This window comes from Dermacentor silvarum, chromosome 2 (assembly GCF_013339745.2).
Source record: "Dermacentor silvarum isolate Dsil-2018 chromosome 2, BIME_Dsil_1.4, whole genome shotgun sequence".
Taxonomy (NCBI): domain Eukaryota; kingdom Metazoa; phylum Arthropoda; class Arachnida; order Ixodida; family Ixodidae; genus Dermacentor; species Dermacentor silvarum.
In genome coordinates, this window is record NC_051155.1 from 235,029,438 (window position 1) to 235,045,488 (window position 16,051).

Genomic DNA, 16,051 nt, shown 5'->3' on the forward strand with positions numbered 1-16,051 from the left:
ATAATAGTGTAGGAAATATACTTTTTTTTCCTCTTCTATAAAATGACCCGAATACTAGAATTTACTTTGAAATATGTTACGTCACTCTGCCGCACTGCCGCTGCAGGACTTCGGCGCAAGGCTTAAGGAACGAAAGTTTGGCCATCGTTATTCTAAAGCCGTAAAATCTTTTCTGCCAAAAGAATGGAAATACGGCTTTCAAAAAATACCCAACTAATTTAGCGTTGTCCTTCAGCGTCCATTGATGTGTTTGTGCAAAAAATTACCCCATTGCTTCACATTTTCTGACGGCGAACGATTATAGAAGTCTCGTCTCTTTTATCTGGTGCACTGTTAAGGTGTGACGCCGGTGGCTGCGCTCCTCAAGCGAGCGTTGTGAGACTCCTAATAGCTGTCAGGTCACTGTTTCTGCTGCGCTGCAGCAGTTGCGTCACGTGCTTTGTCCCGCCAACATACGTACATGTCCCTCGGCGTATTCTTAGAATACCGTCTGAGGAGCTTCAATGCAACGCTAAACGTTGCCATGAGTGCTTCGCCCTTCGGGGAAAACTACGCAATTTTCCTACTGTCAACGTAATCACAGGTAGTACTTTAAGACAAGGAATGCTGCCTGCCTCCCCCATATTAAAAGTGATACATGTATTTTTTTTAAAGCTAGCGCGTTGTTGGAGTTTTGGAGAGTGTGTGGGAGTATTGAGAAATTTGTCGTGAAATAATGTGTGCTGTAAAGTCTGCAGCCTTGCTGCGCAGATTTCTCAATGGAATCCGCGAATTTCTCAGTAATGGAAGCGCAAGCTTCCATTACTTTTGCTGCTGACTGTTACTTCTGCTGCTGACTCATCGCTGCATATAGTGACTGCCGGGTACAGAAAGTAACGCGAACCCCCGCTTCAATGAGATGTCTGAGCAAACTTTCACTTATGTAAATACGACACACGATTCGGCAGCCATTAAGCCTGTCGTCTTATTTTCTATCTTGTTCAGCCGGCTGATTCCAAAGCGCTCTTGCGTAAAGAAGAGTTGTTAGTTGGGAACCTACTTGGCATCAAGCTGGCTCAACGCACCTATTACCTAGACTGCCGTGTCCTGAAAAAATTATGAAAGTATGATCTCCACTGTTCCAGATTTACTAATAAAGAACAGCGAAAAAATACAGGTATTCCTCCTGTTTACGGCAGTGACGAACTTATTCTGTTTAAGACCGAGCGCGAGCGTTCAGAGCTTCGCGTGCATTGGAAGTTTTACTTCCAATGCACGCGATATCTTGGAAGTTTTACTTCCAAGATGAAGCGCTCATTTCGTCTTACGTTTGTTTCGGCGAAAACGTCTTCTTGCGTGTGGTGCGGCATAAACACCCTGTCGAACGTGAACTCCTTGTCCCCTCGCGGCGCGTGCACAACCAGCGTGTAGTCGTCCGTGGCATCAATCACGCTCAGCGCGTCCTGAAAGAAAGATAGCGATTGCGTGAGCACCCCAAGCTAAGGACATTGCCAAGCTTATTGAGGATGTAAACTGCAAACACGGCATGCCTCTAGAACTACCAAAGGAGATGTACGTGCCGTAATAAATAAGTCAATAAATAAATAAATAAATAAATAAATAAATAAATAAATAAATAAATAAATAAATAAATAAATAAATAAATAAATAAATAAATAAATCACATCTAACAATTTTTGTATTGCTAGCTCTGCAATATCACGGCGGCGGGGATGACGTCACTGCATTGGTAGCCGAAGAAAACTTTTTAGTGTCCTGGTGTTCTCTTGCGACTATGGTTGCCAACCGTTCACAAATTTAGTGGGGCAGTTCCAACTTAGGAGTAAAAGTCCCGAGTCCCGGCTTGGCTCATTCAGGATGGTCAAGTGTCCCGACGTTGCTTTTTTTTTTCTGAATAACATTCAATAAACCAAATTTCGCTCTTATCATGCCTGACAGCTAGATCGCACAATATTTTCCTTTGTCTTATGTTGCGTTGTGAAATGTAAAAAACAAAAAACAAAAAAAACAAAACAAAAAAGGTTTTGTTTTCGTCGTGGTTTTAGTTCTGTTGTAGGCGCTAACCAATCACAGTACCTCTAAATGTATTGGTAGCCATCTTAGCCAGGCAACTACTGTACCTTTCTTGTTGTAAATCACGGCATGGTATAGGATTCAAAATATTTGTGCAACTTTGTCGCACTACAGATTGGTGGCCCCCGGCACGGACAGAGTTGGTAGTCGCACAAATGTACATCTCGCGTTTAGTTTTACTGGATTGAATACATACTGCTAGACTAAAGCCTCGCCTCGCATTAATTCATACAACATGTGCCTTGGATCTGCGTCATTTTTTTTATCAAATCAAGATCTTCTCGTATTTGCAGATCAATTGAGTGCTAAGCCAAGTAATGGAGGCAGAAATTGTAACTTTTGCGCTGACATGAAGATGAAAAACGAAACTACAAGAACATCAGCTGAAAAATAACTCGCAGCTGATAGCGAAAACAAGAGATACTATCCAGATTATAGCTATCAGAAATCTACAGGTGAACAGGAGAAAATAGTTATAGGTTAGAGCTCTTACTACCAGGCAAAAGTTTACCTTGTTCTGTTGTTCCGTTGTGAGAGGTTTCACACGACAGCAAACCCGTATTTTTCCTTTCATGTCTTCAACCATGTTGTAGTACTTTTTCCTGAGCACCTAAAAAGAAAGGGGAAAAAAAATGTGACACAAAACCTCGAAGATGGTTGTCAAAGTCAACTATAGCTCTCTTGTGTAACCTGCTGCATATCCCCATGCCATCCGTGAATCGCGATACTTTACGGGCACATTAGTAGACACACGAAGCGGCAATCTCGCTGCCAACCACAATCTCTAGTTATAATACGACACCGTACGTCTTGTTATAAGCACTTCACCCCAGTTAAATTTCCATAGCATAAAGAAAAGCAAATAACTACAGGAAACGCAAAAAAAAATCAAATACTTTTTGGCGGACACAGAGTTAAAAAAGCGTTTATGATAAGCAGTGCTGTTCAGATATATATGAAGTGATGCAGTTATGCTCTTCACTACTGACGGAACTGGTATGGATGCTTGCTTTTGGACTTGCCATCCATTTAGTGTGTGAAGGACCCTTGCACTAATGTATAAGGACTTCAAAGTGGATATACCGGGTGTTCAAAATTAAGCTTTACGGAATTTTTAGAAATCGCCTCTGGCAGGTAGCATAATTCTTACCACTGAGCTGGGTTATTCGATGAGACGGACATTAGTACCACAATAAATCGAAACACATATACAACTAATTAACAAACAATCACTAATATCTTCTTAGGTAATCACTTTACGACACATATAGCGATTTACGAACCGTAGCCGGTGAGCTTGTCAGGCGTATCCACTTGGGATGAATTTCCAGAATGACACCAGTTTAGAGATATGCGCCATCAAACACGCCGTAAAAATGTCCTGTTGTTCCACTTACTTTTTTACCAAAATGCTCTTTTATATATTCAAGCACAAAAGTGACTGGAATGCCCATGTACTTCGTCCCACATTTTGGGAAATAATATCTCGAAACTGGTGTCATCCTGGAAATTAAGTTCAAGTGGATGCGTTTGCAAACTCAGCGGCAAATTGCAATATGTGTCGTAAAGTAATTACCTAAGAAGTTCATTAGTTAATTTTTGGTAATTAGTTGAATATGTCCTTTGATTTCTCCTGCTACTAATGTCCGCCTCTTCGAATAACCCAGCTCAACGATAGGAATTACGCTAACTGCCACAGGCGATTTAAAATAAATTCAGTAAAACCTAAAAATGAACATCATGTATTATTCAGGTAGAGAGATGGACAGACGTCAGTGATCTCTCCGTTGCGATGTTATGTTTATTTGTTTCATTTAATTCTTATTTATTTATTTATCTACCTAAGCGTTACGATTTATCCCTTTATTTATTTCTTCATAACATAGATAAATGGAGTAGCCGAGGTAATCTTCACCTCAATCTCTCCACAGTAACCCATGTATAACAGAACCGAACAGAGCCAAACTGAACCGAACTGAACCGAACAGAACAAAAAAAGAGGACACACGATGAAGCGACATCTGGATTGCAGGAGAGATATCTTGGGAACTTTTCTGGATTGCGCTTAAACAGAGATTTCATGTCTGCCAAACTAAGAAATGAAATAGCTAAAAAGAGAGCGGAACGGCATAAAGAACGACAAGTGCTCCTGCCGTTGGCTTGCATCATTTTTTACCAGAGTCCATCAAACTGCATCGTCTCTACAAGTCTCTGAGCAGTTTCTTTTCGAGATTCTTGCCGATTACTGCTCCTACCGCTCTCGTGAGCCGATCCATTGACCGCGTGGCGAGCGACGCGCGAAGAGAAATATTTAAACTAATCTCTACGCCCTGCTTGCGAGATGCCAACTCTAACTTACAGGCTTTTGAATTTTTCTTCAGCGCTGCAAGCTGCATTTCGTGGGACCACTTCTACGACACATCAATTTTTTGGTGACAAGCGCGAGCGAAGTTAGTAAAGCGGAAAGTATTTCTTCGACGCGCAACGCAAGCGTGCGGCAAGCGCAGTCTGTCGGGCATCGATTTCTACCGCGCGTGAGAAAGATGGAAAGAAGGACAGAACAAATCGCTTTGCCACAGCCAATCAGAACGTTAAGCTTTACGTTCCCTCGCGCGCACACTTTTTTCACAAGCGGCGATCGGTAGCAATGAACCTGGAAGAGACTTATCCATTGACTGAGCGGGTCTCGGAGGCGAGTGCTGTTTTGGCAAATGAGAAAAGCTTGGATTACTCGCTCTTCCTTCATGAAAGGAAGGTAGAAGCTAAAGAGGGAAATGGCGAAGCGGGATTGGTACTTTGTTCTCATTACAGTGCGGACCCGGAAATTGCGAAAAGGTTACACGAGAAGGCAAAGCGAAAAAAAAAAACAATGTATAGAAAAGAAACGGATAGACGGTTAAGCAAAGAGTGTACATTTTCGTATGTTACAAAGTGGACAGGGTCCCGCATGACCTCGATCTATCGAATTGACCTGCTTCTTAACTTTTACTTTCCTCTCAACATTGTAGCCCTGACTGTAGCCGCTTGCGCGAGTTGCTGCTGCTTGTTCCAGGTATCGGTACAGTTCTAGGAAGCAAACAAGGGTGAGAAGGAATGGTGTACAATAGATGAGATGAAAGTTTGCACTCCGTTCGTCTGTGTTACTACTTATTTTTATGGTTTTCTTTTGGGCTACATTACCCGAATTATCAAAACCGTCTTGGATCTGGTAGGTACATGCAAGATGTGCGCCGCCCGTGGTGCTCGATTAATCGCACGGTGCTGACCGTAGGCCGAGCAGCAGCACTTAATTACCCTAACGTTTCTCTCTCGAGAGCTCTCGCTGCCTCGAACGTAGCGCTTCGAAGGTAACAATGCCTAGTACGCAACGTAACGCCTTAAAGGTTAGCGAAGGCATGCAATAGTTGAGACGTGATAACGAGCGCCAAGGCAGAGTCGATTGGAAAGCATGCCGCGGTAAAAAAAAGTAATAATAAATAAAAAAGAAGAAAATCTTGGTAAACGTTCTTGGCGTCCTCATTTGATATCGACGTTGTTTTCAACGATGCGGCGCAACGGCATGGCCAAAGAAATAAATAACACAAGTGTTTTGTTATCTTAACGGTGTTGTGTGGCTCCGCTGAGACCGCCATGCGCCCTCGAGAGAGTATGTTTCGAGTGCTTCCTAGTGCGCTCGTTCGCGCGATGAAAAGCAGCAGCATACGGCACCTTTTTATCGCGTACCGGCAGCCGTGCCCTATGCTCTACCTTTATAAAGAACTTCCAATGTTTACCCTCGCACTGAAATAAGCACTTGCTTAACGTAAACATGTTTACGGGACGTTTTTAAAGATTGCCACGCAGCAGAATGGGAGCAGTGACATATTGGAAACTTACAAGCCTTTCAGCGCTGGAATTTTTCATAACTGCGAGATTTTCCTTTAGAATTCATACCCTTCGTAACTTTCAAAATAAGCGACGAAAGTTACACGTGTAATTTCTCGTCCGATGAGGAGCAGCAACATGTTGCTTATAAACATTACAAGGCTGCAAAAACTAAACACAACTTTTGAACCTGCGAAATTGTCAGGGAAGGCATCTCAATATTTGTCATCAGACGAAACATTTTGGAGACGTCAAGTGTGCTGTTGAAGGTTGAAGTATCTGATACCCGCATTGTTAGTCCACGTACTGCTTGCCTTAACCGAAGTATGATGTGCCTGAACAGTGCCATGCTGGCCAGAACTTTTTCCTGGTGTCATCAAAGCTGCGGAAAAATGCTGTGGTAGTGATATACTTGACTGAAGAGAGAAAAAAAAACTGCGGCGGGGATAAATTTCACCAAATCGTTTCTATGTATGATATTGTTACGGCACAACCAAGAGTGGCAAGACAATTTGACGTGTAGAGGTGGAATCGGTCTCGACAGCCATCTTGTTTATGTATCGTTGTCTCTCCTGTAAATAGTGTAAATAAATATTTATATGTGACTTCCGCATCGTAACAAATTGGTGGAGGTGCGGGGTACCCATAAAAGACAACAACGGAGCCCCGCAGTGGTCGTCACCTCGGACTGGACAACATGGTGGACGAAACAGGACTCGAAATGGCGCGGCCCACATCAATGTCTACAACCCCGACGGTTGTCCTGGCTCAGCCGCGGGATCCAGGACATTGGCGCGCACATATCCGTAATGAGTGCGCCAATGCACCCACGTTCGTCGTTGTCGTCTTCTTCCACAGCTGGCTGCGTTGCCGCTCACCATTTCAGCGTAGAATTTCCCTTCTCTTCTGATGTCGTAATGGGGAGGCCACGTTTACGGGGGTATGAGCCATTCATTGTCTTACCGTAACGGACAAATTTAATTTTGAAGCAATTTAATTTCGAAGAATCGCAAGCGGCAAAGGGCGGGCGAGTGCTGCTAGCCACGCCGCTGAGCAAACTCGAGAGATCGAACGCAAGCTACAACGGCGGACTGCGGGCATGCCGTCAGTTACGCCGTTCTCTCTGCCACAGCCGAACGTGTGTGTAGCCACATAATTGAGAAATACTTTAATGAGCCCTCAGGATTAACCAAGTGATAAACACCGGGACCGCGCGTTTCAGCTCCGGTGGTTAACCATCTTGACGGAGTGGAAGGGTCAATGAATGTTTTTGTTTCGCCTAGCCATATAAAGCTTCGCTTTAAAAATATTTTACGTTCACGTCGTTGGCGTTTGCCACTGGCAACGTGGCAAATTAAAATTGACGACAGCCGCTGCTATAGCTAATCTTCATTTAATTAAGTATATTATACAATACCGTAATTTTTGTTGCGATCAGCCGTAGTTCATTGAGATAAATTTCATACTTTTCGAGCTTGCCGTTCAAACATTATTATACATTTTGATGTTTCATTTCGAGGCTAGTGACATGTTCTAATATTGGCCTCAAAGAGCCAGGGCCGAAATAATTTAAGAGAACCTGGAATACCATCTCATTTTAACTTGGTCAATAAACCAGCCTCTCGCTTGATAGCCCCGCCAGAAATATCGGAACCATACAGTACCTGTTCTACAATAAGCAAACAAATATTTATAGTTCCGCTGAAAATACCTCCTTCTATTCATTTATGCGAGTTGAGATCCTCACTATACCCTTGGTCGCCTGTATGACATTATATGCAACAAGCTTATCGAATGGAACGGGCGAGATCATCTGGTGGCCAGCTTGCGAAAAACAGGGGCGACGAATAGCGAGCGAAGGAGTCAAACAAGTAAAGAAATGTTAGCAAGCCCACATAGAACACCTATACTCCACAAGTGATGGCTGGGCACAGTGGAAAAGCAACAGAGTGGCGTTGTGGCTTGCACGCCTAAAGCCGGATGTACGGCCTACGCAAATTACAACGAACCAACATTTGCACCGGCGACTCACAGGCGTGCGTGCGTGGGCGTTGCATGAATGTATTTTTACGACGTAGTGGACACCTTCATAAGGCACAGTCCGAGCTAGTCGGGTGATGCATGCAGCCCTTCTAAGGCAAACTGCTGTGCTGGCGGATTAGTCGCGCTAAGGATTTCCCGAACTGATCTGAAAATCCCCGAAGAAAATCCCCGATGCCACCAATAGGTGGCATCGATTGGCGTGTGCCGTAGGCGTGCTACCCATTAATCATCTGGAGAAGAGTTGGTCCGCAACTTTCTGGGCGACCTCTTAGCCGGATTAATCAGGAAACTGCCCGTTCTGCATTTCTGTCGCGGGAGAATGACTAATGCGCCGTGCTCAGACGTTTGAAGTCATCTGCTCTGCCTTGTAGGATATATAATGACCGACTTGCACCCACACACCTCTGCGACGGTGGGTCTCAGGTTCTAAGTAGCCGGCTGCGAAACATTAGCCATTGTAGCCACCACCACTCCCTCGTGTCCATCGGCTGCCTAAATCGGCCCTTTTAGGCATTGCCGTTTTTGATCGCTATGTACGCTGCTACATGTGTCCTACATTGTGAAGGCTTTATAACTGCAAAGAAGAGACCCTGCTTTTCAGGGCACTATGCAGCTCATCCTGCACGCTTGTAGCTCCTCCATGTTGCGTCGGGCGATGGCTAGTGGGAGGCCTGCGTTGGGAGCAAAAAGGCTGCTTGACAACTGAATAAGACGAGCATTCCGCCACGCCTACGCGTAAAAGTTTCCAGGAAGACTCGTGATAATAATAAAGGAAGTCTCCTACCTTCTGTTTAAGCTTTTGCGAGAGACTGATGTGATCTGTACACGTGGTTACACGTCTGAACACGTGGTTGCACGTCTTAGTTACGCGGAATTAAATGTTCAGCAGGGACGATTGTCGTCCCAAGCTGTCGGGCCAGTTCCAACTAAAGCAGTGCCATCTCCATCATCATATGAAATAAGCTGATCCGTCTTTAAACGCTAATTAGTCATCGTCATCTTTATCCCTCTCAGACCCAGTGCCCACACCGTAGAGAACAATTTTCATGATTTCAAAATATAAGTAAGGAGCGGTAAACTAATATATTAATGAAAAACTAATTTAAACTAAAAAATTAAGTTATTTAGTGAAAATACTGATTTGGTTTTTCTTGCAAATGATGTCCGCCTGGGCAGATAATTCACTTGTAGTGACCTAATTCGGGTAAACTTCGTAGACTTGAAAAAAAAAAGTGTTCGATGTAATATGAAGCGCAATGCATACGAAAACGAAAGTCATTTGTTCCAGACAACTCCTTACTTCTAATGCAAATGCTCTTAAGGTATTCCTGATACGCTTATGCTATGATCATTTTTAACGGATTTTTGTTCTAGAGTAACGTGACATTGTGATGCATACAAATGCAGTGGTTAGACGAGGCTCAAGTTTGTATAATTTTTTCTGTTATTCAGACAAAATTTACCCCATTGCAAGAATAAGTCTGTAATAATCGGTACCTCATACTGAAGCACAGCATACGTTCAAAGAAACTACGCGGGACGAGTTCTGTGCAGAATAAGAATTTTAGTGTTCTTAGCCGCCACATAAGCACATAAACTCACCCGGATAATTAGTATATTGTGCAGCGAAAGCCTGATAATAAAGAGTTTAGAATTAGTACATGTGGCCAGTTTTTCTTTTTTCTATAGTTCTGTGGATGTCCAAGCAGCATCAATCAGTTAGACACAAAGCCTTGGCCGTTGAACAAATATTTGTGTTTTTTTTTCATTGCGATAGCAATTATATGGACACTCCAAGCGAATTTCTGTCGTCGGCGTCACCGTCGGCGTCGCCGTGAGGTTCGTATGAAGTCCAAGGGCGATAAAATCGTCACAGCGCCCCATATGCTGCATGTGCGAGCGAAAGCGCGCGAAGGACGTGCTTTCACGGAGAGGGAACGCACGGCGGAGAGCAAACGCGACCTCTTCCGTCGTGCAAAACGCCGTGGGGGAATGGGAGGGAGGGGAGGCGACGTTTAACTGCGGCACCAAATGCGTATCTTGCTACCGGGCGCAAGGGGAACTGACGACTCAATCTCCCACGCGAAAGGAGGAACGTGGGAAGGAAGCGCGGAAGGGAGGGGGCGCGGCTTCTACTCTGCCAGCAACTGCCTACTTGTACTTTGCGCGGATTGGGGTTCTCGTGCGCGCCGTATCTTGAAAGCGATCTTCCCAGGGCTCTTACCTTTGAATGAGCTGTGCTTTCGCCGCTCAGTTTCCGTTGAAGCGATAGACCGCACGAACCTTCGCTCGCTGCTGTTAGCCGCGCTTGCACACGCCAGCGTTTTGACAGAGGTTCTGTGCGGTCATCGAGTGTGATCTATTAATGTTTGCTTGTGTGCGCTGACACTATGCTCGTTAATTCAGTTAGTAAGCGAATGTGCCCAAGTTTACGCAGCCGATAAAACTACTATTCTTACTCCATATAGCTCTCAATAGTAATTTGCTATCGCAAGTGATGCTTCGCCTTGCGAGCGAAACAGCGACATTTTCTTGGGGGGGGGGGGGGGGGGGGGGGAGGAGAACGATGGGCCATCTTTGAAGAGCTGCGTGCATTTTCAAATTTGAATTTTAGAGAGAAATTTGCTGCCATGATACCTTTAAATCGCCAATATAAGCTACAGCACATGTTTTTGAAATTTTAAATTACATTACAATTAAGTATAACATCTGCAAAAATTTTTAAATTTGGAAACAGTGGCACACGCTGCCAAGTTTATTTCTCCGAAAGTAATCCCTGCCGAGAAAAGGTTTGCAGTAAAGCCGCTTAGTCCAAGGTTTGCATCCTAATTGGACTCGCACTACCACCACGGGCGTTTCTAGTTGCGCTGTTCACTTGTGCCTTATTGATTTATTTATTTGATTTGATTTAGCAGTACAAGTAAGTGTGGTGGAAATTCTAACGACCATGCCCTAAGGTGCGCGGGCCTTAAGCAGATAGCCTCAGCTTATGGCAATCCCGAAGCAGGTAATTATGATCGGCGACAGTGAAGATTCTGCAGTTTTGCGGAATCAGAAGGACTTTATTCAAAACACTCATGTGAGCAGCAATGTCAAGACGCAATAATATTTTTTGCAGTGCTATACAGAGATCGTATTTTATCTTTTAAAATATTATCAAGGTGTTGGGAATTTGGGCAGGCTTCTTTTGCAGGTGACGGCCAATCCCTCGAGGCACTGGTATAAAAGCGCCACGGCATTACATTCGTCACGTTGTGTTCAAGAAGTTCTAAAATACACAGTAGCTACAACAAATTCATTAGCAACCATGTCGGACTTTGATGCATTGTTATAAAAGCAGGAACAATTTTCCCTTTTGGTTGGCACTTTTAGCGCAACAGTTTAACTCAATTATGCTTAGCCACCTGTTTAATGTACTGACAAAGTTTTTCGCTGCAGCCACACTTTTAACATTTTTAACATTTTTTGCAAGCAACAAAACTGCATTCACTTCGACATGACCATTTAGGAATGTTCGCGATCGTGAGCTAGTGTAGCTGGCAGTGAAAGGCGAATAATGTTTCTTCTAGATTCATTCCATGTTTCGAGCTTTTTCGGATTCATTGTCAATCTATATTCTGTGTTAAAGGTAAGAGGAGTATAAAACACCCTGAAATGGTTGCAACACGGAGTTTTTAAAGGAAAGAAAGCGAGAGGCTCGAAACGAAAGAGCGGATGCTTAAAGAGATGCTCACGACGTTATTCACTCAACTGTACACAAAAAAGATTGGATGTATAGCAGAAAAATGAGACAGTAGTTGGTGCAAGAAAATATCTTTAAAAGGGTCTGAATCTGAGCTTGTTGGTACTGCTTCATGGTGAAGCGCGAGAAAAACTAGGACAAGAACGACCAGACAGACGTCCCATCTGGTCTTTCTTGTCCCGCTTTTCTTGCGCTGTTTTTCAGTATGGAGAAACGCTCCTCAGTTTATGCACAAGACACGGCCGCTAACCTCTGTTCACGAGTACTCATTTGTGTCTGTTTTCAAATGAGAGAGTTGCCTTGAGGCTGAAAACAAAATAAAAAAGTAAACGAAGTAATGACCTGACGTTCTGACTCCACTGTAACCTCAGCCCGGGGCAGATAAGTGTAATGGAAGGGAGCGCACACTACAGACACTCTTCACTGATGTCACTTGAAGTCAAGAGCGAGTATACTTTCCAAACTTTAATATGTTTCTCTCCCCTAAAATTCATAAAGGTCACTTAAAATAAACAAAAAAAAACCTGAATAGACTAAGTGAACGAACCCCGACATAGCTTTAAGTGCATTCTCTATATATCAGCCGCCTATGCTATCCCGTTGGACAGCAAGTGAACTTATGACTGCGCTTGTTTAAACAAATGAAATAAGCAGATAGCCGGTCTTGTTTACATTTCTTGGAAATAACGTACGTATAATCAACGTCCAATGTATTGCGGTGCTCGGGAGCTCTGTTAAACGCCCACTCTGGCTGAAAGGACTGCGCTTCAAAGACCCGCTCTATTTATTTAGTTGCACGTATTTTGCTTCTTACCGAGGCAATTGAATAGCAACATCCAAATAGCGCAACAAACATCATTGCTTTCTTTGGTGAGTGCGGTCTCTCGGCGTTCACTACGAATCGCATTTCAGCCTTCATGTAGTGCTCTCTGGTACCTCTATTCTACTTTGTTTAATACGCCGTCGTCATAAAAGTTTCAGTGAAGTGCGTTTGGCGATTTCGTCCAATGTTCTAATTCTGCACAGATGGCCCCGCTTGTGCGTGGAGCTGGGTAAATTGCCTTCTGAATGCGCAAGCCTCTCTCTTTCAGATGTGTGGAGGACCGTCGAAAATTGTTTTTGCCCTTGCACGCTTCAAGCATAGTTTGCTTACGTAGGGTTGACGCTATGCTTTCCTGCTTCTAAAGATCAAAAGAACCGAAACTGAGAACGCATCTTCAAGAAAAGCATTATTGCCTGCTGCTTCAGGCTCTAAACAATATATGAAGGAGAAATGTTTTCTTTTTAGCAGCTGCCCGACATTCAATATTTAATTTTCAATTATAATACGCTTTTTTTCCTAGCAACGACAAATGAAAGAGCTACAAGTTGGTCTAATGAATAAAATACGAAACGAAATACTGCTACGAGTCTCAGTACATTACATTGACCAATTTCTCATAATAAAACGGTAGCAAATGGAAGCAACGGCGATTATACTAACACTGACCGGTACATTAAGTTGCGTGCCTTGCCTAGCAAAACGGCATGATGCTTTCATTTCTCTTTTTTTTATCTTCATGACATTTGCTTTCTACGCAACCTTTAGAATACGTATTACACGAAGCTTTAGAAATTTCTTGTGAATTTCTTTTTCGTCCCATAGCCTCATTAGGCCCTCCAAGTTCTAAGTGACACACTATACTTTAAAGCCAATTCAGCTAGCGGTCTCTTACAAACATGAAAAACTAAATCGCGGGGTTTTACGTGCCAAAACCACGATCTGATTATGAGGCACGCCATAGTGGGGGACTCCGGAAATTTGGACCACCTGGGGTTCTTTAACGTGCTCCTAAATATAAGTACACGGGTGTTTTCGCATTTCGCCCCCATCGAAATGAGGCCGCCGTGGCCGGGATTCGATCCCGCGACCTCGTGCTCAGCAGCCCAACACCAAAGCCACTGAGCAACCGCGGCGGGTTGAAACCTGAAAAAACTACTTTCTTGATCAGATGGCAGGGACACATGATCACATCAGCACCTTGATGTATGTGGAAAGAAACTCAATTTCTCCCGTCTGCTCAAATAAAAGCATATATTTTTCTTTATATAAACACATGCATACTGGTTTAACAACTCGCGTTCACTTTTCACCCTCGAATGCCGCGTCACCTGGTGGCATTTGATATTTACTACAGATTTATTTATTGCTGTTGGTGACGATTCAGCTGTACGTCTCGCACAAAGTATAAATTTCTTAGCGGAACGGTGGTGACAACAAAATGATTAACCATTTGACTCAACTGCCACATGCATCCAGTGCATGTTACAGCAGGATATATTAGTTTACCGCTCCTGGCTTATATTTCGAAATAATGAAAACTGTTCTCTACGGGATGGACACTGAGTCTGAGGAGGATAATGATGACGATAACAAATTAGGTTTTAAAGCTTTAACTGGTAGCTCAACCATATTGTTGACCTAACAAAAGCATCTGGAAAAACTATACAAATACAAATATTAGTATGTTCTTCTGAATGTACCTTTATTAATGTACCTGCTCAACAATGGTATTCACTAAAATGTCGAGCGTGAGCAGCAGCAGATGTATTTGTCACAAATCCTGGAGGCTTCGTCGTTATCTTCTTAGCGCACATGGGGGCCGTATTCTCGCCAATGCGATTTTTTTCCCTTTTTGAAGCAAGCTCTTATTTCTTAACTCCATAAAGGTACATCTCAAGAACACACATTGACCTTGCCAAAGCAACTGTTAGAGACCAGTTTTGGACCATACTTTTACCTTCCACCACCTGGTGAACAATAATTTCGACCTACTGTATCTCGCTCTTTTTTAAACGAAACTGTTTAATATTTCAATTGGGATCTATTCGAGCAAAGTAAAGAAGAACTAAAGCAATCAAACCATTCAAGGTCAAGTCTTTCTTATCTTGCCAGTTAAAGGGTTAAAGGCGAAGCAGCTTATTTCACTGTAACGTACCCATTCTTTATTATCTCGGTCAATACCACGTTAATCGTATCTCCTCTTCTGGTTTTTTCTTTCCCAGCATTTTTTATTCCGTGGGTTTACCGTTTTGCATTCGCCTTTCCACGCAGAGTAGCATGTACGTGGTTGCCAACCCAACGACAGATCCCTCTGCTCACTTGAATGGAGAGCCTTCTCTCCCTGTCACCCTCGATTGATTCATTTATCCACTGATCGATCGGCCGGTCGATCACCAATGTGGTTCTAGAAGTCCTTGCAAAGAAGCAAGAAACAGTGCTGAGATCTCACTTGAACGCGAGAAAGACGCTGGACAGCAAAAGACGCAAGGACATGAGCTTCTTTTGCTGTTCTGTATCTTTCGAGCCATTACAAGATGCAGGCGCACCAACTAGATAAGTGCTCGATGCTGCTTTAGTGCCGTTTTTACTTCCCTTCTATAGCGAAGGTGTTAGTGCAAATAGGAGCAATCGGAATTGTTATTAGCGACTTTTCACATTTTATTGGTAGGACTTGATTATTAATCAAATTTATAGTTAACAAAAAAAGGGAGAAGGGGTGGGTCATATTACGGGTCATATTGCACGGCAAATTTTTAACGTTGTGAGTTAATAAGAGGCTAAATAAAAATCGATAATGCTTATCGTTATGTGACTGTTTAGATGCTTTAAACGCTCACAATACCTTCCAGCTGCCCTGAAAAAAAAAATACAATGATAGCAGAAATTTTATATTTGGGGAGCGTAGCGGCAATGCTATTGGAGATGTGTATACCGAAAGGTTGAGGTCTGCATGTTAAATATGAGCTTTGAAACTAACTATTGAACGTTTTATCCCTATATAAGGTGCGTAGATTATTTTCCTAATATTCTTGGTAAGGTAAACGAAGAAGTATGCTTATATTTCGTTGAAGTAAGAAGCATGTTGCAGGGGATGTGCGATAAAAACTTTAAACTGTGTACAATGATTACCGCCATTAGTGAAAATTGCTTATAATAGAAGTGTTCAAGTGCTTTCCCAGTGTATTTTAGTAACCGCGTAGGAGGCTTGCGTAATTTCGTTAATAAAGTCCACGTGCTAGATCATTCAGATTTCAAGATTATATGTGGTATTACTTTTATGGCTTATGGATGTGGCCAAAGTTTCAAAAGCGTTAGGTAATTAGGGATATTAAAAATCTTTAGGCCAGTGCTTGAAAGCGTCATATGGCCGTTATTCACTATGTTTCCCAGGATATTATGTAGGAGATATGTGCATGACAACGTGTTCGCCTTCGGTGGAAAAATGAGTCATGTTAAGAGTGGTTTGTCGAGAAAGTTTGAAATTTCTGGCTAAATGATGGGCATTG

The 16,051-nt window shown here is 43.0% G+C and overlaps 1 protein-coding gene across 2 annotated transcripts in view; it reads right to left on the reverse strand.

Annotated features, from left to right (window-relative positions):
• The window catches only part of LOC119442876 (uncharacterized), a 209,041-nt gene that overhangs the window by 22,705 nt on the left and 170,285 nt on the right, over window positions 1–16,051 (reverse strand). For both annotated transcript variants that reach the window (XM_049662429.1, XM_037707921.2), the window contains exons 9-10: window positions 2,585–2,683; window positions 1,308–1,442 (exon numbers count right to left, since the gene is read on the reverse strand). In XM_049662429.1, the coding sequence (XP_049518386.1) occupies window positions 1,308–1,442; window positions 2,585–2,683 (234 nt within the window). The remainder of the gene's footprint in view (window positions 1–1,307; window positions 1,443–2,584; window positions 2,684–16,051) is intronic.